Below are 27,076 nucleotides of genomic sequence, written 5' to 3' on the forward strand. Positions count from 1 at the left end.
AACTTTCCCAACCTAAAGAAAGATATACCTATGAAGGTTCAAGAAGCATGCAGAACACCAAATAGACTGGATCAAACTAAAAAACAAAAAAACAAAAAACCAAAAAAAGGTCCCCTCACCAAATAATAATCAAAACACAAAGCATACAGAATAAAGAAAGAATATTAGGAGCTGCAAAGGAAAAAAGTCAAGTAACTTTTAAAGGTAAACCTATCAGACTTACACATGACTTCTTTATGGAAACCATGAAAGCCAGAAGGTCCTGGATAGATACACTGCAGAAAATGAGAGACCATGGATACAAGCCCAGACTACTATACCCAGCAAAGCTTTTATTCACTAGAAATGGAAAAAACAGAATTTTCCAGGATAAAAACAAATTTAAAAAATACTTAGGGACAAATCCAGCCTTGCAGAAAGAAATAGAAGGAAAATCTCTAACCAAGGAATCCAACAATGCCCAAAATAACTTGGACGTCTAGAGATCCTTAACCAGCACAACTTGAAGAAGGGAGAAACACAAACTCTACTACCAAAAAAATGACCTGAGTTAATAACCGCTGGTCATTAACATCAGTAAATGTCAATGGACTCAACTCACCTATAAAAAGGCACAGGCTAAGAGATTGGATATGAAAACAGGATCCAACATTCTGCTGTTTACAAGAAACACACCTCCACCACAAAAACAGGCACCAACTCAGATTAAAAGGCTGGGAAAAGGCTTAACAAGCAAATGGACCTAAGAAACAAGCAGGTGTGGCGACTAATTACTAAAAAAGTTGACTTCAAACTAAAATCAATCAGAAGAGATGGAGAGGTATATTTTATACTCATAACAGGACCAATTCATCAGGATGAAGTCTCAATCCTGAATATCTATGCCGCTAATATAAAATCACCCACTTATGTAAAAGAAACATTACTAAGACAAAAGGCAGTCTTCAAACCGCACAAACTAATAGTAGGAGACTTCAACACTCCTCTCTCACCAATGGACAGGTCAATCAGACAGAAACCTAACAGAGAAATAAGAGAATTAATGGAGGTAATGAATCAATTGGACTTAACAGACATCTATAGAACATTCCACCCAAATAGGAAAGAATATACCTTCTTCTCTGAAGCTCATGGAACCTTCTCAAAAATTGACCACATACTCGGTAACAAAGCAAACTTCCACAATTACAAAAAAATATTAGTAACAACCAGTGTCTTATCAGATCACCATGGATTAAACTTAGAATTCAACAACAATGCTATCCCCAGAAAGCCTACAAACTCATGGAAACTGAACAGTCAACTTCTGAAACATACCTGGATTAAGGAAGAAAGAAAGAAAGAAAGAAAGAAAGAAAGAAAGAAAGAAAGAAATTAAAATCTTCCTCGAATTCAATGAAAATAAAGAAACTACATACTCAAACTTATGGGACACTCTGAAAGCAGTCCTAAGAGGAAAGTTCATAGCACTAAGTGCCCACTTAAAGAAAACAGAGAAAGCACAGGTTGGAGACTTAACAGTCCACCTGAAAGCTCTAGAAAAAAAGAAGCAGACTCACCTAGGAGGAGTAGAAGACTGGAAATAATCAAACTGAGGGCTGAAATCTACAAAATAGAAACACAGAAAACAATCCAAAGAATCAATGAAACAAAAAGCTGGTTCCTGGAGAAAATCAACAAGATTGATAAACCCATATCCAAACTAATCAAACGGCAGAGAGAGAATACGCAAATTAATAAGATCAGAAATGAAAAGGGGGACATAACCACAGACACAGGGAAATTCAGAGAATCATTAGATCTTACTACAAAAGCCTGTATGCCACAAAACTGGAAAATGTAAAAGAAATGGACACTTTTTTAGATAAATACCATATGCCAAAGGTAAACCAGGACCATGTGAACAATCTAAATAGACTTGTTAGTTGTGAAGAATTAGAAGCTGTTATCAAAAACCTCCCTACCAAAAAAAGCTCAGGACCAGCTGGTTTCAATGCAGAATTCTACTAGAATGGCCAAGAAGAACTAATACCTATACTCCTAAATGTATTTCACAATATAGAAACAGAAGAGTCATTGCCAAATTCCTTTTATGAAGCCACAGTTACTCTGATACCAAAACCAGGCAAAGACTCAACCAAGAAAGAGAATTACAGGCCAATCTCACTCATGAACACCGACACAAAAATCCTCAACAAAATACTGGCAAACTGAATCCAAGAATACATTAGAAAAATTATCCATTATGATCAAGTAGGCTTCATCCCAGGGATGCAGGGCTGGTTCAACATACGAAAACCTATCAATGTAATCCATCATAAATAAACTGAAAGAAAAAAGCCATATGATCATTTCATTAGATGCTGAAAAAGCATTTGAAAAATTCACCATCCCTTTATGATAAAGGTATTGGAGAGATTAAGGATATAAGGGTCAAACCTAAATATAATAAATGCTATTTACAGCAAGCCGACAGCTATCATCAAATTAAGTGGAGAGACATTCAAAGCCATCCCACTAAAATCAGGAACACTACAAGGCTATTCACTCTCTCCATATCTTTTCAATATAGTGCTTGAAGTTCTAGCAATAGCAATAAGACAACATAAAGATATCAAATGGATTCGAATTGGAAAGGAAGAAGCTAAACTTTTGTTATTTGCAGATGATATGATGGTGTACATAAGTGACATCGAAAACTCTACCAAAGAACTCCTACAGCTGATAAACATGTTTATTAATGTGGCAGGATACAAGAAAAACTCCAAAAAATACGCTGCCCTCCTATACACAAAGCATAAGGATGCAGAGAGGGAATTCAGAGAAGCATCACCTTTCACGATAGACACAAACAGCATAAAATATCTTGGGGTAACTCTAACCAAGGAAGTGAATGATCTATTTGACAAGAACTTTAAGGCATTGAAGAAAGAAATTGAAGAGGATACCAAAAAAATGGATGGACCTCCCTTGCTCTTGGATTGGGAGGATCAACATAGTAAAAATGGCAATTCTACCAAAGGCAATTTATAGATTCAATGCAATCCCCATCAAGATCCCATCAAAATTCTTCACAGATCTTGAGAGGACAATAATCAACTTTATATGGAAAAACAAAAAACCCAAGATAGCCAAAACAATTTTAAACAATAAAGGAACTTCTGGAGGCATTACCATCCCTGACTCCAAACTCCATTACAGAGCTACAGTAATGAAAACAGCATGGTATTGGTATAAAAACAGAGTAGTCGACCAATGGAATCGTATAAAAGACCCAGATTTTAACCCACAAACCTATGAACCCCTGATTTTCTATAAAGGAGCTAAAAGTATAAAATGGAAGGAAAAAAGAATCTTCAACAAATGGTGCTGGCACAACTGGATGTCAACCTGTAGAAGAATAAATTAGACCCATATCTATCACCATGCACAAAACTCAAGTCCAAATAAATCAAATACCTCAATATCAGGCTGAACACACTGAACCTGATAGAAGAGAAAGTGGGAAGTACCCTACAACATATGGGCACAGGAGATCACTTCCTATGTATAACCCCAGCCACAGACATTAAGGGCAACATTGAATAAATGGGACCTACTGAAACTGAGAAGCTTCTGTAAAACAAAGGACACTGTCACTAAGACAAAAAGGCAACCTACTGACTGGGAAAAGATCTTCACCAACACCGCATCAAACAAAGATCTGATCTCCAAAATATATAAAGAACTCAAGATACTAGACTTTAAAATGCTAATTAACCCAATTAAAAAATGGGGCACTGAGCTGAACAGAGAATTCTCAACAGAAGAAGTTCAAATGGCCAAAAGACATTTAAGGTCATGCTCAACCTCATTAACAATCAGGGAAATGCAAATCAAAACAACTTGGAGATATCATCTTACACCTGTCAGATTCGCTAAAATCAAAAACACAAATCATAGCCTTTGCTGAAGAGGTTGTGGTGTAAGGGGTATACTCATTAATTGCTGGTGGGAATGCACTTGTGCAACCACTTTGGAAAGCAATGTGGCAGTTTCTCAGGAAATTCGGGATCAACCTACCCCTGGACCCAGCAATACCACTCTTAGGAATATACCCAAGAGATACCCTATCATATTACAAAAGCAGTATTATTTGTAATAGCCAGAACCTGGAAACAACCTAGATGCCCTTCAATGGAAGAATGGATGAAGAAAGTGTGGAATATTTACACATTAGAGTACTACTCAGCGGTAAAAAAAAAAAAAAAAAAAAAAAAAAACAATGGCATCTTGAATTTTGCATGCAAATGGATGCAAATAGAAAACACTTTCCTGAGTGAGGTAACCCAGATCCAAAAAGATGAACATGGGATGTACTCACTCATAATTGGTTTCTAGCCATAAATAAAGGACATTGAGCATATAATTTGTGATCTTAAATAAGCTAAATAAGAAGGTGAACCCAAAGAAAAACATATAGTTATCCTCCTGGATATGGGAAGTAGACAAGTTTTCTGGGATCAAAACTGGTATCTTGAAGGTAGGGTGGGATGGTGGTAAGGAGAGATGGGGAGAGAAAAGTGAGAAGGGGTGGATGCAGGGAACTTGGGGAAATGGGATCTTTGGGATAAACGAAGGGTGGATATGGGAGCAGGGAAGTATATATCTTAATTAAGGGAGCCATCTTTGGGTTGGCAAGAGACTTGACTCTAGAGGGGCTCTCAGGTGTCCAGGGCGATGTCCCCAGTTAATTTCTTGGGCAGCTGAGGATAGGGAACCTGAAATGGCCCTATCCTATAGCTATATTGATGAATATCTTGCATATCACCATAGACCCTTCATCTGGCAATGGATGGAGATAGAGACAGAGACCCACATTGGAGCACCGGAATGAGCTCCCAAGGTCCCAATAAGAAGCAGAAGTTGGGAGAACATGAGCAAGGAAGTCAGGACCGTGAGGGGTGCACCCACCCACTGAGACAGTGGGGCTGATCTGTTGGGAGCTCACCAAGGCCAGCTGGACTCAGACTGAAAAAGCATAGGATAAAACCGGACTCTCTGAATGTGGCGAACAATGAGGGCTGATGAGAAGCCAAGGACAGAGCCGGGCGGTGGTGGCGCACGCCTTTAATCCCAGCACTCGGGAGGCAGAGGCAGGCGGATCTCTGGGAGTTAGAGGCCAGACTGGTCTACAAGACCTAGTTCCAGTACAGGCACCAAAGCTACAGAGAAACCCTGTATCAAAAAACCAAAAGAGAGAGAGAGAGAGAGAGAGAGAGAGAGAGAGAGAGAGAGAAGCCAAGGACACTGGGTTTTGATCCTACTTCATATTCCGGCTTTGTGGGAGCCTAGCCAGTTTGGATGCTCACCTTCCTAGACCTGGACGGAGGGGGGAGGACCTTGGACCTTCCACAGGGCAAGGAACCCTGACTGCTCTTTGGACTGGAGAAGGAGGGGGAGAGGAGTGGGTGGACAGGGAGAGGTTGGGAGGAGGAGGAGGGAAATGGGAGCCTGGGAGGAGGCAGAATTTTTTTTATCAATAAAAGATAAAAAAATAATTCATTACCTCCACTAATTCCCTTATTTCTCTGTTAGGTTCCTGTCTGATTGACCTGTCCATTGGTGAGAGAGGAGTGTTGAAGTCTCCTACTATTAGTGTGTGCGGTTTGATGGCTGCCTTGAGTTTTAGTAATGTTTCTTTTACGTACGTGGGTGCTTTTATATTAGGGGCATAGATGTTCAGGATTGAGACTTCATCCTGATGAACTGTTCCTGTTATGAGTATAAAATGCCCCTCTCCATCTCTTCTGATTGATTTAAGTTTAAAGTCAACTTTGTTAGAGATTAGTATGGCCACACCTGCCTGTTTCTTAGGACCATTTGCTTGATAGGCCTTTTCCCAGCCCTTTACTCTGAGTAGGTGCCTGTCTTTGTGGTTGAGGTGTGTTTCTTGTAAACAGCAGAATGTTGGATCCTGTTTTCTTATCCAATCTCTTAGCCTGTGCCTTTTTATAGGTGAGTTGAGTCCATTGACATTAAGTGATATTAATGACCAGTGGTTGTTAACTCCGGTCATTTTTTTTTAGTCGTAGAGTTTGTGTGTTTCCCTTCTTTCAAGAAACTAGACTTTAAAATGCTAATTAACCCAATTAAAAAATGGGGCACTGAACTGAACAGAGAATTCTCAGCAGAGGAAGTTCAAATGGCCAAAAGACACTTAAAGTCGTGCTCAACTTCCTTAGCAATCAGGGAAATGCAAATCAAAACAACTTTGAGATATCATCTTACACCTGTCAGAATGGCTAAAGTCAAAAACACCAAGGATAACCTTTGCTGGAGAGGCTGTGGAGGAACGGGTACCCTCATCCATTGCTGGTGGGAATGCCATCTTGTGCAACCACTGTGGAAGTCAGTGTTTCGGTTTCTCAGGAAATTCGGGATCAACTTACCCCTGGACCCAGCAATACCACTCCTGGGAATATACCCAAGAGATGCTCTATCATATGACAAAAGCATTTGTTCAACTATGTTCATAGCAGTATTATTTGTAATAGCCAGAACCTGGAAACAACCTAGATGCCCTTCAATGGAAGAATGGATGAAGAAAGTATGGAATATATACACGCTAGAGTACTACGCTGTGGTAAAAAACAATGACTTCTCGAATTTTGCAGGCAAATGGATGGAAATAGAAAACACTATCCTGAGTGAGGTGTCCCAGACCCAAAAAGATGAACATGGGATGTACTCGCTCATAATTGGTTTCTAGCCATAAATTAGGGCCACGGAGTCTACAATAGGTGAACCTAAAGAAGCTAAGTAAGAAGGTGAACCCAAGGAAAAACATATAGTTATCCTCTTGGCTAAGGGAAGTAGACCCAATTGCCGGGGAGAAAATTAGGATCTTGGGGGTGGGGTGGGATGGGGGTAAGGGGAGATGGGGAGAGAAAAGGTAGAAGGGAAGGAGGGGGGACTTGGGGAATCAGGAGAATTGGGATAAAGGAAAGGTGGATAGGGGAGCATGGAACCACAATTCTTAGTTAAGGGAACCGCTTTAGGGTGAGCAAGAGATTTGACCCTAGAGGGGCTCCCAAGTGCCCAACATGAGGTTCCCAGTTAGTTCCTTGGGTAGCTGAGGATTGGGAACCTGAAATGACCCTATCCGAGAGCAATACTGACGAATATCTTGCATATCATCATAGAACCTTCATCTGGTGATGGATGGAGACAGAGACAGAGACCCACACTGGAGCACTGGACTGAGCTCCCAAGGTCCCAATGAGGAGCAGAAGGAGGGAGAACATGAGCAAAGAAGTCGGGACCACGAGGCGTGCACCCACCCACTGAGACAGTGGAGCTGATCTACTGGGAGCTCACCAAGGCCAGCTGGACTGTGACCGAAAAAGCATGGGATAAAACCGGACTCTCTGAACATGGCGAACAATGAGGGCTGATGAGACGCCAAGGACAATGGCACGGGGTTTTGATCCTACTTAATGTGCTGGCTTTGTGGAAACCTAGCCAGTTTGGATGTTCACCTTCCTAGATATGGACGGAGGGGGGAGGACCTAGGACTTACCACAGGGCAGGGAACCTGGACTGCTCTGTGGACTGGAGAGGGAGGGGGAGAGGAGTGGGGGGAGGGGTAGAAGGGTGGGAGGAGGGGGAGAAGGGTGGGAGGAGGGGGAGGGAAATGGGAGGCTGGAGGAGATGGAAACTTGTTTTTTGTTTATGTTTTTTTTCTTCTTTTCTTAATAAAAAAATTATTAAAAAAAAGATAAAAAAATAAAATCTAAAAAGAAAAAAATCAAGAGTAAAAGATTCTTACAATTAAATAAAAATTAAAATCCAAAACACTTTAATCTGTGTGATGCAATGTAAACAGACCTAAGAGAGATGTTTAAAGATCAATGTACCTACATTAAGAAATCAGTTAGAAATCTAAAAGATTAGTTAATGATTCATTCACATTAGGGCTCTCTGGAAAAAGAACAAGTCAAATGTCAAAATCAGTAGCTGTAAAGTAATCACAGACACTAATGAAATAAATAATTTTAAAACAGCCCAACAGCAAAACAAACCAGAGAGTCAATGAAACAGGTGTGATTCCTTCAAAATGTAAATGATATTGACAAACCTTAAGTAAACTAACCAAAGGGAAGAACAATTACCAGAACTAATACAATAAGACATTAAAATGGAGCATTATGACAATCACCAGTAAAATTCAGAACATTATTAGAGTTTACCTTAAGAAATTCCACCAAACTGGAAAATCTAAAATATATGGATAAATTTCTAAATAGATAAAAATACTAAAATTAATCTAAGATGACATTTAAAAAATAAATAGGTATATGGTGAGGAGAAGCTCAGTAGTTAGTTAAAAGCATTCACTGTTCTTCTGCAGGACCAGGATTCAGTTTCCGGTATCTACATGATAGTTGTCAGTGTACTCTTTCAGCCTCTGGGGGCATCAGACACATATGCAGCAAAGACAAATACATGTAAGCAAAACACTTCTACAAGGAAAGTAAAATGAACCTTAAAATTAATCAGGCCTGACCCTGAACCTTACCTGCCACCTCTGGATTAGGAGAAGGCACAGCAAAGACCAGGACTGAACAACTCAGCTACCACTGAGGTCCAGATCCAGGGCCTTGAGTGGTTTTCCTCAACATAGACACTATCAGTAAGCTTTTGGAGAAGGTGGAAAGGACAAGACCTGTGGAACCATAGCCACTGGATAATCATGAGTCTGAACAATAATAGAATATCCAAGATACCCAATAATATTCTCATCCAAGTCAAGATGAGGGTGCAGTATTGATGGTGTAGCAGAAGCCTGAGACCCTGAATATGAACACAGCTCATTGAAATGAATATTTATAAGTAAAGCTGTTTGGGCAAAAGGGTATACTTCATGACATATTCTATGTTATGGAAAGGTGAGAATGATGGAGTAGCAAAGTAGTACAAGTATTCTGGAACTGGACATGGAGGTTGTGATGGGTATGAGGGAGGACTGGCTTTGATAGAGGAGCAGGTCATTTGCCCAGAGGGATGGGTGAAATAGTTTGATTTTTTTGTTTGTGTTTCCTCTGTTTTTAAAATAAGTCTATTTATCTTTCTTTTACATTGCAGCCTTAGGTTTTCCTCACTCATTTCCTAACAGTCCCTCTATTAACATCCTCAAGCATTCCTCTTCCATTTCTGTTTAGGAAATGTAGGGTCTCCCATGAATATCAACAAAACATTGCATATCAAGTTGTAGTAGACTGTGCATCTCCCCATGTATTAAAGATGAACAAGGTGACCCAGTACAAGGAGTAGGGTCCCAAGAACCAGTTAAAGAATCAGAGACATTCCATAAGAAGGTAACAGATCCATAAGAGATCCAATCTACACTACTGTAACATATATGAAGAGGGCCTATGTCAATCCTCACTAGGCACCCTGGTTTTCAGTTCAGTGTCTGAACTGAGACACAATGTCTGAGCCTCAATGAGACCAGGTTGATTCTATGAGTTTTCTTCTGGTGTCCTTGACCCTTGTGGTACCTACAATCCCTTCTCATCATTTTCTGCAGGATTCTCTGAATTCCACCTAATGTTTAGCTATGGATCTGCATCTGTTCCCATCTGTTACTTGATGATGCCACTCTGATTACTGTCGGGCTAGGAACCAGTCTGGTCATAGGAGATGGGCAGTTCAGGCTACATATCTGATATGCTAGGAGTGTAAGCTGGAGCTTCCTTATAGATTCCTGTGGGATTCTCTTGTGCAAGGATTTACCTGACCCAGAAATGCCCCACCTTTTCAGTACTCTCCCCAGTGTTCATAACAGCATTTTTCATAATGGCCAGAACCTGGAAACAACCTAGGGGCCCCTCAACCAAAGAATGGATAAAGAACATTTGGTCCATTTTCTCAATGGAAAGTTACTCACCTGGTAAAAACAACATCATCAGGAAACTTGAAAGAAAATGGATGAAATTTTAAAAAAAATCATCCTGAGTGAGGAAGCCCAGACTCAGAAAGGCAAAAATGGTATGTATGTACTCATAAGTGAATATTATCTGTAAAGTAAAGGATAACCATGCAACAATCAACAGCCCAGAGAGGCAAGGTAGCAAGGATTGCAAAAAGGGATATGTCCCTAAAATGGGGAAAATAGAAAAAAATTTCCTGAGTTAACTGGGTGCTGGTAGGGGTGGGAACATGATGGATTTTACTGGGAGAATGTATGGAATGGGAGAGTATTTGAGATACATCTTGATGGGGGTATTTTAGGGTTAGATAGAAACCTACTGCTAGGGAAACTCCCATGCTTCTACAAGGATGTTCAAATCAAGGACTAGCTACAGTGGATAATAGCCTGAAGTGGCCACCTCTTGTAATCAGGACAATAACAGCGCACCTTTTCATCAGAGTCATCATCCAGTGATGAATGGAAACAGATGCAGAGACCTACAGTAAAACACTGGGCTTAACTGTGGGAATCCAGCTGAAGAGAGAGAGATGGATTGGATGAGTCAGGTGTGTCAAGGTTATCACAAGGAAATCCATATAAATTACAAACATGGGCTTATAGGAGGCCACAGGCTCTGGACTGACAGAGAGACTGCATGGAACTGACTTAGCACCTCTTATGTTTGACACTGTGTATCTTGATTTACTTGGATTCCTAGTTGTAGAAGTTGGGCCTGTCCCTATTGCTTTGGCTGACATTTAGGAACCTATTCCTCATAGTAGGTTGCCTTGCTCAGCCTTAATATAAGGTGAGAAGTTTAGTCCTACCTCAACATGCTATGTCATTCTATGTTGACACCCATGCTGAGGCCTGTCACATTCTGAACAGAGGAGACGTGGATTGGGAGGTAGAGTTGGGAGATAGGTAGGAAGAGGAAATGGGATGAGAAGAGAGGGGAAACTGAGTCATGATATAAAGTGAATGAGCAAATTAAAACAATTTATTTCCTCTCAAATCCCACACTCAATGATGTATTATTACATCCTGGAAGGTTGTGTCTCATAAATTTGAAACTGCCATCAACTGGAAAACAAGTGTTCAAATGCCATTATATATGTGGGTCATTTCTAATTCATTCACCACACAAGGTAATACCTACCTTAGTACTGGAAAGACCAGACTCTCCAACACAGAATGGTGTTTCATGGGACAAGCTGTATTTGTGCACTGTTATGCAGTGATGTGTGAGAACAGAAAGTCTATACCATCAGTTTTAAGATGGTTATGAGTCTGGGAGCCACAGATTGTTTGTGTTTTGAGGGATAAGATGGAGCCAACTGAAGATTACAGAATATACTAAAGACTGGGAATATAGCCAAGTTATAAAACATGCATGACACTGTGGTTTTGAGTCCCAGTATTTAATAAACAGAACATGGTAGTAGGTGCTTGTAGTCCTAGAACTCAAGAGGTGGATGCACGAGGAGCAGAGCTTCAAAGTTACCCCTGATTATATAGTGTTCAAGACCAGCCACAACTATATCTCATCTTGTCTTTAAAAATGTCTTTGAGCCCTGGGCTTTAAGAAGAGCTAACACCTATACTCCTCAATATGTTCCACATAATAGAAAGAAGCGGGTCATTGCCAAACATGTTTTATGAAACTACAATTATCCTGATACAAAAACTGCACAAAGACCCAACCAAGAAAGAGAATTGCAGACCAATCTCACTCATGAACATGCAAAAGTTCTTAATAAAAATACTGGCAAACTGAATCTAAGTACACATAAAAAAATCATCCATTATGATCAAGTAGGCTTCAGTCCAGAGATGTAGTGCTGGTACAACATATGAAAATCTATCAATGTAATCCATCATATAAATAAACTGAAAAAAAATATACGATCATTTTATTAGATGCCAAAAAAGCATTTGACAAAATTTAACACCTCATCATGATAAAGGTATTGGAGAGATTATGGATACAAGGATCATATCTAAATATAAAAAAAGTAATATACAGCAAGCTGACAACTAACATCAAAGTAAATGGAGAGAACCTCAAAGCAATTCCATTAAAATCAAGACCAAGTAAAGGCTGTCCACTCTCTCTAAATCTCTTGAAGTTCTCCCAAGAGCAATTAGAAAACATAAGGGGATCAAGGGGACTCAAATTGGAAAGGAGGAAGTCAAACATTCAATATTTGCAGATGATATGATAGTGACCCAAAAATCACTGCCATAGAACTCCTACAGATGATGAATACCTTCAGTGATGTGGGCAGGATACAAGGTCAACTCAAAAACATCAGTAGCCCTCCTATACACAAAGGCTGAAGATGCTGAGAGAGAAATCAGAGAAACTTCACCTTTCACAATAGCCACATATACCATAAAGTATTCTGGGTTAACACTAACCAAGAAAGTGAAAAACCTATTTTAAAAGAACTTTCAATCTTTGAAGAAAGACATTGAAGAAGATACCAGAAAATGAAAAAAATCTCCCATGCTCTTGGATAGAAAGGATAAACATAGTAAAAATGGCAATCCTACTAAAGGCAATCTATAGATTCAATGCAATCCCCATTGAAATCCAAACACAATTCTTAACAGACCTTGAGAGAACAATAATCAACTTCATATGGAAAAACAAAAAGCTCAGGATAGATTGGGGTGAGTTTGGGACCTGCGGCAGCAGCCAGGGACAGGGAACTCAGACTTTCCTCATCCTCCCTATACTTCCTGGGCTTCCTGCTGGGCCTATACTCCCAGCATACTGCCTCTCTCTTCCTACCCCACCCAGCTTGCATCCAAAACCCTACCCCCTTTCTGCCTCCCTTCCCTCTTGGGGCGCTGGGGCCGAATCCCTAGGGCAACCTAGCTGGCGGGAGTCCCTTTGTTTCAATAGCCTGCCTGCAGCAAGAAAGGTAGGTGCTTTGCTTACTACCTACCTAACCAGTACAGAGATCTGATCTCATCACCAGGAGAGCCGTCATTGGGGTGACTTTGGTACCCTCAGCAGCAGCCAGGGACAGGGAACTCAGACTTTCCTCATCCTCCCTATACTTTCTGGGCTTCCTGCTGGGCCTATACTTCCAGCATCCTGCCTCTCTCTTCCTATCCCACCCAGCTTGCATCCAGAACCCTCCCCCCTTTCTGCTTCCCTTCCCTCTTGGGGCGGTGGGGCCGAAACCTGAGGGAAACCTAGCGGCGGGAGCTCCTTTGTTTCAACAGCCTGCCTGCAACAAACAAGGGAGGTGCTTTGTTTACGAGCTACCCAACCAGCACAGAGAACTGATCTCGGCACCAGGAAAGACATCACTCAAGCACAAAGAGAGCGATCACTGGGGAGTGCCATCACAGGGAAGGTACATCAGTAGGCAAGGAGACCTGATCCTGTAAAAGAAGATACATAGGGAAGCATTCGGAGGAAGAGATGGGCAGGCGCCAATGCAAGAATTCACCCAACAACCTGAAGAACAACAAGAAACCATCAGAACCCAGCAACCTCACAACAAGAGGACAGGAACACCTTAATCAAGAAGAAGTAGAAAAAATTGACTTTATGAAAGTGATTGACACCCTTAAATGGCATGTAAAAAATGCTCTTATAGAAATGGATGAGAAGTATAACAGGAAGTTTGAAGAATTGAATAAATCAGTGAATGATACACTGGGAAACCAAGGAAAAACAATCAAACAGATAATGGAAACAGTTCAAAATTGAAAACGGAAATGGAAGCAAAGAAGAAAACACCGAGGGCCGGCTAGACATGGAAAATCTAGGTAAACAAATAAAGACTACAGAAACAAGCATAACCAGCAGAATACAAGAGATAGAAGAAAGAATCTCAGATTCTGAAGATACCACAGAGAAAATAAATGCACTGATCAAAGAAAACAGCAAGTTCAACAAACTCTCATCACAAAACATTCAGGAAATTTGGGACACAATAAAAAGACCAAACCTAAAATAATTGGAGTAGAAGAAGGAGAAGAAGTGCAGCTCAACGGTCCAGATATATATATATATTAATAAAATTATAGAAGAAAACTTTCCCAATCTAAAGAAAGATGTACCTATGAAGGTTCAAGAAGCATACAGAACACAGAATAGGCTGGATCAAAAAAAAAATCGCCTCGCCATATAATAATCAAAACACAGAGCATACAGAATAAAGAAAGAATATTAAGAGCCACAAAGGAAAAAGGCCAAGTTACTTATAAAGGTAAACCTATCAAAATTACACCTGACTTCTCTATGGAAACCATGAAAGCCAGAAGGTCCTGGATAGATGTACTGCAAAAACTAAGAGACCATGGATGCAAGCCCAGACTAGTATACCCAGCCAAGTTTCATTCACGATAAATGGAAAACACAGAATTTTTCAGGATGAAAACAAATTTAAACAATATGTAGCCACAAATCCAGCCTTACAGAAAGTAATAGAAGGAAAATGAATAACCAAGGAATCCAACAATGCCCAAAATAACTTAGACGTCAAGAGACCCTTCACCAGTGCAACTCAAAGAAGGGAAACACACAAAATCTACAGCTAAAAAAGTGACCGGAGTTAACAACCACCTACTCCTTGATATCACTTAATGTCAATGGACTCAACTCACCTATAAAAAGGCACAGGCTAAGAGATTGGATAAGAAAACAGGATCCAACATTCTGCTGTTTACAAGAAACACACCTCAACCACAAAGACAGGAGCCTACTCAGAGTAAAGGACTGGGAAAAGGCTTAACAAGCAAATGGACCTAAGAAACAAGCAGGTGTGGCCATACTAATTTCTAACAAAGTTGACTTCAAACTTAAATCAATCAGAAGAGATCGAGATGGACTCTTTATACTCATAACAGGAACAATTAATGAGTATGAAGTCTTAATCCTGAATATCTATGCCCCTAATATAAAAGCACCCACGTACGTAAAAGAAACATTACTAAAACTCAAGGCAGCCATCAAACCGCATACACTAATAGTAGGAGACTTCAACACTCCTCTCTCACCAATGGACAGGTCAATCAGACGGACACCTAACAGAGAAATTAGAGAATTAATGAAGGTAATGAATCAACTGGACTTAACAGACATCTATAGAACATTCCAACCAAATAGGAAAGCATATACCTTCTTCTCTGCAGCTCATGGAACCTTCTCGAAAATTGACCACATACTCGGTAACAAAGCTAACTTTTACAGTTACAAAAAAATATTAGTAACCACATGTGCCTTATCAGATCACCATGCATTAAACTTAGAATTCAACAACAATGCTATCCCCAGAAAGCCTACAAATTCATGGAAACTGAACAGTCAACTACTGAACCATACCTGGATTAAGGAAGAAAGAAAGAAAGAAAGAAAGAAAGAAAGAAAGAAAGAAAGAAAGAAAGAAATTAAAGTCTTCCTCGAATTCAATGAAAATAAAGAAACAACATACTCAAATTATAGGACACTATGAAAGCAGTCCTAAGAGGAAAGTTCATAGCACTAAGTGCCCACTTAAAGAAAACAGAGAAAGCACAGGTTGGAGACTTAACAGTCCACCTGAAAGCTCTAGAAAAAAAGAAGCAGACTCACCTAGGAGGAGTAGAAGACTGGAAATAATCAAACTGAGGGCTGAAATCAACAAAATAGAAACACAGAAAACAATCCAAAGAATCATTGAAACAAAAAGCTGATTCCTGGAGAAAATCAACAAAATTGGTAAACCCATATCCAAACTAATCAAACGACAGAGAGAGAATATGCAAATTAATAAGATCAGAAATGAAAAGGGGGACATTACCACAGACACAGGGAAATTCAGAGAATCATTAGATCTTACTACAAAAGCCTGTATGCCACAAAACTGGAAAATGTAAAAGAAATGGACACTTTTTTAGATAAATACCATATACCAAAGTTAAACCAGGACAAGATGAACAATCTAGATAGACCTGTTAGTCGCGAAGAATTAGAAGCTGTTATCAAAAACCTCCCTACCAAAAAAGGTCCAGGACCAGATGGTTTCAATCCGAATTTTGCCAGAAATTCCAAGAAGAGCTAATACCTATATTCCTTAATGTATTTCACAATATAGAAACAGAAGAGTCATCACCAAATTCATTTTATGAAACAGTTACTCTGATAAAAACACACACACACACACACACACAAAGACTCAACCAGGAAAGAGAATTTCAGGCCCGTCTCATTCATGAACATCGACACAAAAATCCTCAACAAACTACTGGCGACCTTGAATCCAAGAACACATTAGAAAAATTATCCATTATGATCAAGTAGGCTTCATCCCAGGGATGCACGGCTGGTTCAACATATGAAAACCTATCAATGTAATCCATCATAAATAAACTGAGAGAAGAAAACCATATGATCGTTTCATTAGATGCTGAAAAAGCATTCGACAAAATTCACCATCCCTTTATGATAAAGGTATTGGAGAGATTAGGGATATAAGGGTCAAACATAATATTATAAAGGCTATTTACAGCAAGCCGACAGCTATCATCAAATTTAATGGAGAGAAACTTCAAGCCATCCCACTAAAATCAGGAACACGACAAGGCTGTTCACTCTCTCCATACCTTTTCAATATAGTGCTTGAAGTTCTAACAATAGCAATAAGACAACATAAGGGGATTAAGGGGATTTGAATTGGAAAGGAAGAAGTTAAACTTTCGTTATTTGCAGATGATATGATAGTGTACATAAGCGACACCCAAAACTCAACCAGAGAACTTTTACAGCTGATAAACACCATTAATTATGTGGCAGGATACAAGATCAGCTCCAAAAAATCAGTCGCCCTCTTATACACAAAGGATATGGAAGCAGAGAGGGAAATCAGAGAAGCTTCACCTTTCACGATAGCCACAAACAGCATAAAATATCTTGGGGTAACTCTAACCAAGGAAGTGAATGATCTATTTGACAAGAACTTTAGGCATTGAAGAAATAAATCGAAAAGGATATCAGAAAATGGAAGGACCTCCCTTGCTCTTGGATTGGGAGGATCAACATAGTAAAAATGGCAATTCTACCAAAGGCAATTTATAGATTCAATGCAATCCCCATCAAGGTCCCATTAAAATTCTTCACTGATCTTGAGAGGAAAATAATCAACTTTATATGGAAAAACAAAAAACCCAGGATAGCCAAAACAATCCTATACAATAAAGGATCTTCTGGAGGCATTACCATTCATGACTTCAAACTCTATTACAGAGCTACAGTAATGAAAACAGCTTGCTATTTGCATAAAAACAGAGAAGTAGACCAATGAAATTATATAGAAGGCCCGAATTTTAACCCACAAAACTATGATCACCTCGTTTTCGATAAAGGAGCTAAAAGTATAAAATAGAAGAAAGAAAGCATCTTCAACAAATGGTGCTGGCAAAACTGGATGTAAACCTGTAGAAGAATGAAAATAGACCCATATCTATCACCATGCACAAAATTCAAGTCCAAATGAATCAAAGACCTCAATATAGTCTGAACACACTGAACCTGATAGAAGAGAAAGTGGGAAGTACCCTACAACATATGGGCTCAGGAGATAGCTTCCTATTTATAACCCCAGCAGCACAGTCATTAAGGGCAACATTGAATAAATGGGACCTACTAAAACTGAGAAGCTTCTGTAAAGCAAAGGACACTGTCACTATGACAAAAAGGCAATCCACTGACTGGGAGAAGATCTTCACCAACCCCACAACAACAAAGGTCTGATCTCCAAAATATATAGAGAACTCAAGAAACTAGACTTTAAAATGCTAATTAACCCAATTAAAAAGTGGGGCACTGAGCTGAACAGAGAATTCTCAACAGAAGTTCAAATGGCCTAAAGACACTTAAGGTCATGCTCAACTTCCTTAGCGATCAGGGAAATGCAAATCAAAACAACTTGGTGATATCATCTTACACCTGTCAGAATGGCTAAAGTCAAAAACACCAATCATAGCCTTTGCTGGAGAGGCTGTGGAGGAAGGGGAACCCTAATCCATTGCTGGTGGGAATGCAATCTTGGGCAACCACTGTGGAAATCAGTGTTTCAGTTTCTCTGGAAATTCGGGATCAACCTACCTCTGGACTCAGCAATACCACTCTTAGGAATATACCCAAGAGATGCCCGATCATATGACAAAAGCATTTGTTCAACTATGTTCATAGCAGTATTATTTGTAATAGCCAGAACCTGGAAAAAACCTGGATGCCCTTCAATGGAAGAATGGATGAAGAAAGTATGGAATATATACACATTAGAGTACTACGCTGCGGTAAAAAACAATGACTTCTCAAATTTTGCATGCAAATGGATGGAAATAGAAAACACTATCCTGAGTTAGGTAACCCAGACACAAAAAGTTGAACCTGGGATGTACTCACTCATAATTGGTTTCTAGCCATAAATAAGGGTCACAGAGTCTACAATTGGTGAACCTAAAGAAGCTAAATAAGAAGGTGAACCCCAACAAAAACATATAATTATCCTCCTGGATATGGGAAGTAGACAAAATTGCCAGGGAGAAAATTGGGATCTTAAGGGTGGGGTGGGATGGGGGTAAGGGGAGTTGGGGAAAGAAAAGTGAGAAGGGGAGGATGGGGGAACTTGGGGAACAGGATGATTGGGATAAAGGAAGGTTGGGTAGGGGAGCACGGAAGCACAATTTTTAGTTAAGGGTTGGCAAGAGACTTGAACCTAGAGTGGCTCCCAGATGCCCAAGCCAAGGTCCCCAGTTAGTTTCTTGGGCAGATGAGGATAGGGAACCTGAAACGACCCTATCCTATAGCAATACTGACGAATATCTTGCATATCACCATAGAATCTTCATCTGGTGATTGATGGAGATAGAGACAGAGACCCACACTGGAGCACTGGACTGAGCACCCAAGGTGCTGAGCACCAAGCACTGAGGAGCGGAAGGAGGGAGAAGATGAGCAAGGAAGTCAGGACCACGAGGGTGCACCCACCCACTGAGACAGTGGAGCTGATCTATTGGGAGCTCACCAAGGCCAGCTGGAGTGTGACTGAAAAAGCATGGGATAAAACTGGACTCTCTGAACATGGCGAACAATGAGGGCTGATGAGAAGCCAAGGACAATGACACAGGGTTTTGATCCTACATCATGTTCTGGCTTTGTGGGAGCCTTGCCCATTTGGATGCTCACCTTCCTGGACATGGACAGAGGTGGAAGGACCTTGGACTTACCACAGGGCAGGGAACCCTGACTGTTCTTTGGACCGGAGAGGTAGAAAGAGAGGAGTGGGGGTTAGGGGAGAACAGTGGGAGGAGAGGGAGGGAAATGGGAGGCTGATAGGAGGCGGAAACTGTTTTTTTTCCTTGTCTCAATAAAAAATTTAAAAAAAAAAAGAAAAAGCCCAGAATAACCAAAACAATCCTATACAATAAAGGAACTTCCAGAAGCATAGCCATCCCTGACTTCAAGCACTATTACAGATCTACAGTAATCAAAACAGCTTTGTATTGACATACAAACAGAGACGTTAACCAATGGGATAGAATTGAAGACCCTGATATTAATCTACACACCTATGAACACCCGGTTTTTGACAAAGGAGATAAAAGTATACAATGGAAGAAAGAAAGTATCTTCAACAAATGGTGCTGGCAGAACTGAATGTCAATCTGTAGAAGAATGAAATAGATCCATATTTATCACCAAGCACAAAACTCAAGTTCAAATCATTAAACACCTGATAGAAGGGAAAGTGGGAAGTAGACTGCAACACTGGGCCCAGGAATCAATTCCTACATATAACCCCAGTAACACAGACAATAAGAACAACGATGAATAAATGGGACCTCCTGAAAATGAGAAGCTTCTGTAATGCAAAGGACTGTCATTAAGACAAAAAGGCAACCTATGGAATGGGAGAAGATCTTCACCAACCCCGCATCAGACAAAGGTCTGATCTCCAAAATATATAAAGAACTAAAGAAATTAGATATTAAAAATTTAAATAACCCAATTAAAATTGGGGTACTGAACTAAACAGAGAATTCTCAACAGAAGAATTTCAAAGGGTCCAATAATACTTAAGGACGTGTTCAACTTTTTTAGCAATCAGGGAAATGTAAATCAAAACAACTCTGAGATACCATCTTACACCTGTCAGAATGGCTAAAATAAAAAAAATAATGATAGCTTATGCTGGAGAGGATGTAGAGTAAGGGTGACACTCATTCTTTGCTGGTGGGAATGCTAACTTGTACAACCACTTTGGAAATCAGTGTGCTGTTTTCTCAGAAATTTGGGAGTCAACCTACCTCATGATCCAGCAATACCACTCTTGGGAATGTACCCAAAAGTTGCTCAATCCAACAACAAAATCATTTGTTGAACTATGTTCATAGCAACACTATATATAGTAGCCAGAACCTGGAAACAACCTAGATGCTCCTCAATGGAAGAACAGATAAAGAAAGTGTGGCAATCTATACATTAGAGTAATATTTAGTGATAAAAAAACAATGACATCTTGAATTTTGTGTGCAAATGGATGGAAATAGAAAGCACTATCCTGAGTGAGCTAACCCAGAGACAAAAATATGAATATGGTATGTACTCACTCATTAGCGGAGACTAGCCATAAACAAAAGACATTGAGCCTATAGTTCATGATCCTAGAGAGGCTGAGTAATAAGGTGAACCCAAAGACAAACATATATAGATCCACCTGGAAATTGGAAGCAGACAATATTGCCTGACAACATTTGGGAGCATGAGGAAAGAAGGTAGAAGGAAAGGGGAAAGGGGAAGACGAGCGGAGAAAGGGAGTTTTGGGGAAACCTTGAGGAAATGGCATAGTTGAGATGGAGGAAGGACAGATATGAAATATCTTGATTGAGGGAGCCATGTTGGGGTCAGCAAGAAACCTGGCTCTAGAAAAATTCCCAGGAATCCACAAGGATGACCCCAACTAAGACACTAGCAATAGAGAGGGTGTCTCTACTGTCCTTGCCCTGTAGTCAGACTGATGATTATCTTTGATATCACCATAGAACTTTTGTCCAACAACAGATGAAAACAGTGACAGAGACCCGCATCAGAGCATTGGACTGAGCACCCAAGGTCCAGTTGAAGAGTGGAATGAGGGAGAGTATGAGCAAGGAAGTCAAGACCATGAGGGGTTCACCCACCGAGACAACGTGCCTGAGCTAATGAGACCTCACCAACTCCAACTGACCGGTCAATGAATGAGCATGGGATCATCCTAGTCTCTCTGGATGTGGTTGACAGTTGTGGTAGACTGAGGGGACAATGACAATGGCACTGGGATTTGTCTCTACTGCATGTACTGGCTTTTTGGGATCCTTTTCTCTTTGGATGTATACCGCGCTCAACCTGGATGTAGTGGGGAGAGCCTTGGAGCTTCCACAGGTCAGGGTGCCTTGCCCTCTCTTAATATTGGAGAAGGTGGGAGAAGGATGTGTGGAAGACTGGAAGGGAAGTGGGAGGAGGAGAGGAAGTGGAAATTTTGATTGGTATTTTTTTAAGGAATAAAATGAAATAAATGTCTTTGAGCCAATAGCAAATCCTATATTTGATAGGACACTCACCATTTCCTTTGAGGAACCATTCAAAATACTTTATCAGGGAACCTGGATTCTTAACAAGGTTTGTCTTATGCAAGAAAAAATAACCAGACACAAGAACATCTCTGGGATTTCTGATGACATAGATCATCTAAAATGGAAAAACATGTACATGAGGGTCAATATATTCATTCTTCACTTTTACCTGCTACAATTTATATGAAATGTCAATAAAATATCATGACATTTCTAAAAACATTTATTAATTTTACTTGGAAAAACCATACTTAAGTACAATATAGTCAAGATTCTCTTTAAGACTTTAATTTTATTTACAAATATGTAACAGCAAAATGACCGAGGTCACTAATACTGTAAAAAACAAAAACAATAATAAAAATCTAACATTGATTCTTTAGTTGTAAAAAACAATATCTCACAGTGTGATATATCATCCATCTGCTGTGAAAGAGCAACTTATGTACACAGAATATTGAGTACTGTGCTCAATCGATCTGCAACATGACAAACGTTTTGTTTTCTTTAACGATAACTACCCAATATAACCCTCAAAATGATCATGGTGCAGAGCTTAAAGCCAATGTGCCATCACACAATGGTGAAAACAAAGACCTACAGGAAACTAATAAATGAAGAGAGTTAGAGAAAACAATTTCCTTTGTGAAAAGCATAACTATTGGTCACATAATGCTGAATGCTCATCCCAGAAAACATACAGACAAGGAACATTGTACAGACAGAGATGATTGTACTTAAGTATTTATACATATGTAGATATGTATAAATATACATATAAAATAACAATCAGTGAAAAAGAGACCGTAAATTTGAAAAAGGAGGGCTATAAAAATGAGTATGGAGGAAGGGGATAGGGGAGTGATGTATTTAATTAAATTGCAATCTCAAAAATAAAAGAAATAAATTAAAAGTAAATATATTAAATAAAAGGATACTTATATTTTGAACCAATGCATTTGTGACATTATTCAAGAATTTATCTCTTTATGCCTCAATTTCTTCAGTCAAGAGTTTGACAAATTCAGATAAGACACAAACACATATTTTTGAATGGTCATAACTCAATTGTGATATTTCTAGGAGAGAGAGTTCTTCTAAGAGTGTCTTTGCAGTTTAAGCATAAAATAATATTAAGTTCTGTGGTGGAAAGACTACCAGTGAACGTTCTTACTAACAAGAAGCTATGAATATTTCTGATCCTTTCTGTAGTTCTTCTATCAGGAACATGGGTGATTCCTGTGGTTACGGATCTCAATGGACAGTTAGACCCAGCAAGACACAGTGGATACAGATGAGCCATAACTGTTGAACATCTACATGTTTTGATGCCTGTTCATGCTGTTTGACATATGAGGTAGTCTGTGTTGGATGATTCACCCACTGGAAATGGGGTATTTATAGAATCAAGATTAGCTAATTAATTAATTAATTACTTTGGTGACAGCAAAACAGTAATATCTACTGTACACTATAATTTTAACTCTATTTGACCTGTATATGTAGTACTCTGAGGCTCTAATGTGTTGTTCCACTTTCTGTCATATATCTGCCAGGATCACTGTGTGGTGATTGACATCATGGTACTTTGATTTAGTCTGAGAAGGGAACACATCAATATCACCTAGTGCATTAGAATCCCAACTTTCTTCCCTCAACCTACAAAATCAGAGTCCATTTAAACAAGAGCTCCAGGGTCTGTCATGGTAGAATAAGTTCAATGAGCATTTGATCAAGTATTTCTCAATCACTGGATACTGACCTTGGCCTTGGAACTGAAGAAAGACTTGGGGAAAAGATGGAAGGGAAGATGAGAGCTGATGAGGCGTGGTCCTTCCTGATTGGTTAAAATTGGATATCCCATTTTAGTCTCTACCCAGGGTGACCGTTCCCAGATGGGCACAGATTGAATCCACTTGGGATTCCCCTTGGTGTGAATCAAGCAGACAATCTCAATCAGCCAGTTAGTTCCTGAACCAGAAGGAAAATTGATGGTAAGTAATTTCAACATTATTTGTTAAAAAGGGTCAAGTAGAATTTACAGTCACACTATTTACAGTACAGCTGTTTCCAAGTACACAGACCTGTGGTGTTCAAAATGTCTACATGGTGTTAGCACAAGGTATATTGGTCTAGCACATCCCCAATGCTTCACTTGGAAAAACTGAGATTATACTCAGTATCCTTCACCTGCCTCTTGAACATCCCAAGCAGTCCTGGGCCACCATCAGTCTACATTCTGGTGCAGTGAATTTGAATATCCCAGATATTTCACAGGGATGAAGTTATAAAATCTGTTCTAGCTAGCTAGAAAAAATCTAGATGAGCTCCCTTCTTTTAAAACAATGCTCTTGAGATGCATCCATCCTGCAGTGTGTCTGTGAGTACTGCTTGTCCTTAAGGTAAATAAATGCCCTCTTGTCTATTTAACACACACACACACACACACACACACACAATCCATGTTTGCATGCTCATTTGCCAGTGGATATTTATCTACCTTTCTTCCCTGAGCGATTGTCTGAATCTTTATTCTGATTTCCACTGTTCTTCATTTTCCAAGTTATTGCACATTCCTTGTCAGCAACCTACTACTTTCCTAATGGTCAATGCTTCTTCCATCCAGCAAGCATCCCTTCCCCAAAAGTCATTTTTGGTTCCTTGAGTTTGAGACTCTTTCTACAACCTGAACAAGAACCATGGTAATTCTCTACATGACATTTTACTCTCCATCACATAGTCTTATTTCCATGACTTTTTTTTCTTGGTGTTATTTCTTTTCTTTATTCTCATTATTCTCCGTCTTTCAATCACTCTACCACAAAGAGACACAACAATGCCAGAGTCTGTCTTAGGATCCATTGACATTGCTCTCTTTTTTAAAAAAAAAAAAATATTAGATTTTTTTTAAAATACCAACTGAAATTCCCACTCCCTCCCCTCCTACCATTTCCTCCACACACCCTCCAACCCCACCCTCATCTAATCCTAAGAGAGGGTAAGGCAACATTGCTCTCTGGCCTTAACTGATCTTCGACCTCACAGAGCACGCTGGAAGACTCTGAGTGTGAATGTGCTGACACACAGCTCTCCTTACCCACAAAGCATTTTAAACATCTGATATATAGAATTGCCTAAATTAATGAGGATCAATCTTCCAACTTTCCTCACACAGTTCAAGATCATTCTCACTAACAGTCCTTACCTGATTTGGGGTAAGTCAATATGATTGTGTCTTCATCTCTAACCAAAAACTTATCACCGACTTTATCAAGTGTTTCTTTTTCATACGCCACTGAAGGGAAAGGTATTCCTTCAAACCAAAGGTAGTCTGACATGGCCAAGAGCTCTTTGTGGGTACCGTTAGGATTCCACCTTTAGCCACCTGTACAGCTTCTAGCTAATCTTAAGAGCTAACATTTATAGGACAGGGAAAGGAAATCATTAACAGCCCATAGTTCCTTGCAAAACTAACTACTGAGATGAAGAAAGAGATATTGTGACAATAAGTCAAAGGTTGTTGTATTAAGCAATTGTGAATTCATACAGACATCACTAGCATTTCTGACCCTGAGTTCATGACTCCAAACTAGAAACCCAATAATAAGTGCTAGGTCACAGAAATGGGACTTACTTATCATGCTTTCTAATTCAATTTAGCTTTCAGGGTGGTTTCAAATGTGCAAAAAATTACAGAGATCATACAAAATGTTGCAACATGCAATGTCTTTTTTTTCCATTTTTTTATTGAGAAAAGGAGAAAAAAAACAAGTTTCCACCTCCTCCCAGCCTCCCATTTCCCTCCCCCTCCTCCCACCCTTCTCCCCTCCTCCCACCCTTCTTCCCCTCCCCCCATTCCTCTCCCTCTCCCTCTCCAGTCCAAAGAGCAGTCGGGGTTCCCTGCCCTGTGGTGAGTCCTAGGTCCTCCCCTCTCCGTCCATTTCTAGGAAGGTGAACATCCAAACTGGCTAGGCTCCCACAAAGCCAGCACATTACGTAGGTTCAAAACCCCGTGCCATTGTCCTTGGCTTCTCATCAGCCCTCATTGTTCGCCATGTTCAGAGAGTCCAGTTTTATCCCATGCTTTTTCAGTCACACTCCAGCTGGCCTTGGTGAGCTCCCAATAGATCAGCTCCACTGTCTCAGTGGGTGGGTGCACGCCTCGTGGTCCCGACTTTTTGCTCATGTTCTCCCTCCTTCTGCTCCTCATTGGGACCTTGGAAGCTCAGTCCAGTGCTCCAGTGTGGGTCTCTGTCTTTATCTCCATCCATCACCAGATGAAGGTTCTATGATGATATGCAAGATATTCGTCAGTATTGCTATAGGATAGGGTCATTTCAGGTTCCCTATCCTCAGCTGCCCATGGAACTAACTGGGGACCTTGGCTTGGGCATCTGGGAGCCACTCTAGGTTCAAGTCTCTTGCCAACTCTAAGGTGGCTCCCTTAACTAAGAATTGTGCTTCCCTGCTCCCCTATCCAACCTTCCTTTATCCCAATCCTCCTTTTTCCCCAAGTTCCCCCCATTCTCCCCTTCTCCCTTTTCTCTCCAAATCTCCCCTTACCCCCATCCAACCCCACCCCCACGATCTCAATTTTCTCCCCGGCCATTTTGTCTACTTCCCATAGCCAAGAGGACAACTATATGTTTTTCCTTTGATTCACCTTCTTACTTAGCTTCTTTGGGATCACCAATTGTAGACTCTGAGACCCTTGTTTATGGCTAGAAACCAATTATGAGTGAGTACATCCCATATTCATCTTTTTGGGTCTGGGTTACCTCACTTAGGATAGTGTTTTCTATTTCCGTCCATTTGCTTGCAAAATTCGAGAAGTCATTGTTTTTTACCGCAGCGTAGTACTCTAATGTGTATATATTCCACACTTTCTTCATCCATTCTTCCATTGAAGGGCATCTAGGTTGTTTCCAGGTTCTGGCTATTACAAATAATACTGCTATGAACATAGTTGAACAAATGCTCTTGTCATATGATCGGGCATCTCTTGGGTATATTCCCAGGAGTGGTATTGCTGGGTCCAGGGGTAGGTTGATCCCCAATTTCCTGAGAAACTGAAACACCGATTTCCAAAGTGGTTGCACAAGATTGCATTCCCACCAGCAATGGATGAGGGTACCCCTTCCTCCACAGCCTCTCCAGCAAAGGCTATCATTGGAGTTTTTTATTTTAGCCATTCTGACAGGTGTAAGATGATATCTCAAAGTTGTTTTGATTTGCATTTCTCTGATCGCTAAGGAGGTTGATTTGCATTTCTCTGATCGCTAAGGATCGCAGGGTGGTTTCAAATGTCCAAAAAATTAAAGAGATCATACAAAATGTTGCAACAAGTAATTTCTTTTTTAAATAGTGGTTGTCTTTTCAGAAACTCATACTTCCTTAGCTGCATATATGACTCCAACCCTCGCCCTCTCCCCATACAACCATCCCTTTATTTCCCATATTTATGTGTTCTTTAATATTTATTGATACAAGCATATAATCACA

The 27,076-nt window shown here is 40.0% G+C and overlaps 1 protein-coding gene across 2 annotated transcripts in view; it reads right to left on the reverse strand.

Moving 5' to 3' along the window:
* The window catches only part of LOC121449068 (sulfotransferase 2A1-like), a 51,339-nt gene extending 26,377 nt beyond the window's left edge, over positions 1-24,962 (reverse strand). For both annotated transcript variants that reach the window (XM_041653271.1, XM_041653270.1), the window contains exons 1-3: positions 24,780-24,962; positions 23,337-23,545; positions 21,563-21,689 (exon numbers count right to left, since the gene is read on the reverse strand). In XM_041653271.1, the coding sequence (XP_041509205.1) occupies positions 21,563-21,689; positions 23,337-23,545; positions 24,780-24,912 (469 nt within the window). In that variant the 5' untranslated portion in view covers positions 24,913-24,962. The remainder of the gene's footprint in view (positions 1-21,562; positions 21,690-23,336; positions 23,546-24,779) is intronic.
* Positions 24,963-27,076: the final 2,114 nt, after the last annotated feature.

Source organism: Microtus oregoni, unplaced genomic scaffold, assembly GCF_018167655.1.
Source record: "Microtus oregoni isolate MIOR12 unplaced genomic scaffold, Mior012 000006F_ref0000085, whole genome shotgun sequence".
Classification (NCBI taxonomy): Eukaryota; Metazoa; Chordata; class Mammalia; order Rodentia; family Cricetidae; genus Microtus; species Microtus oregoni.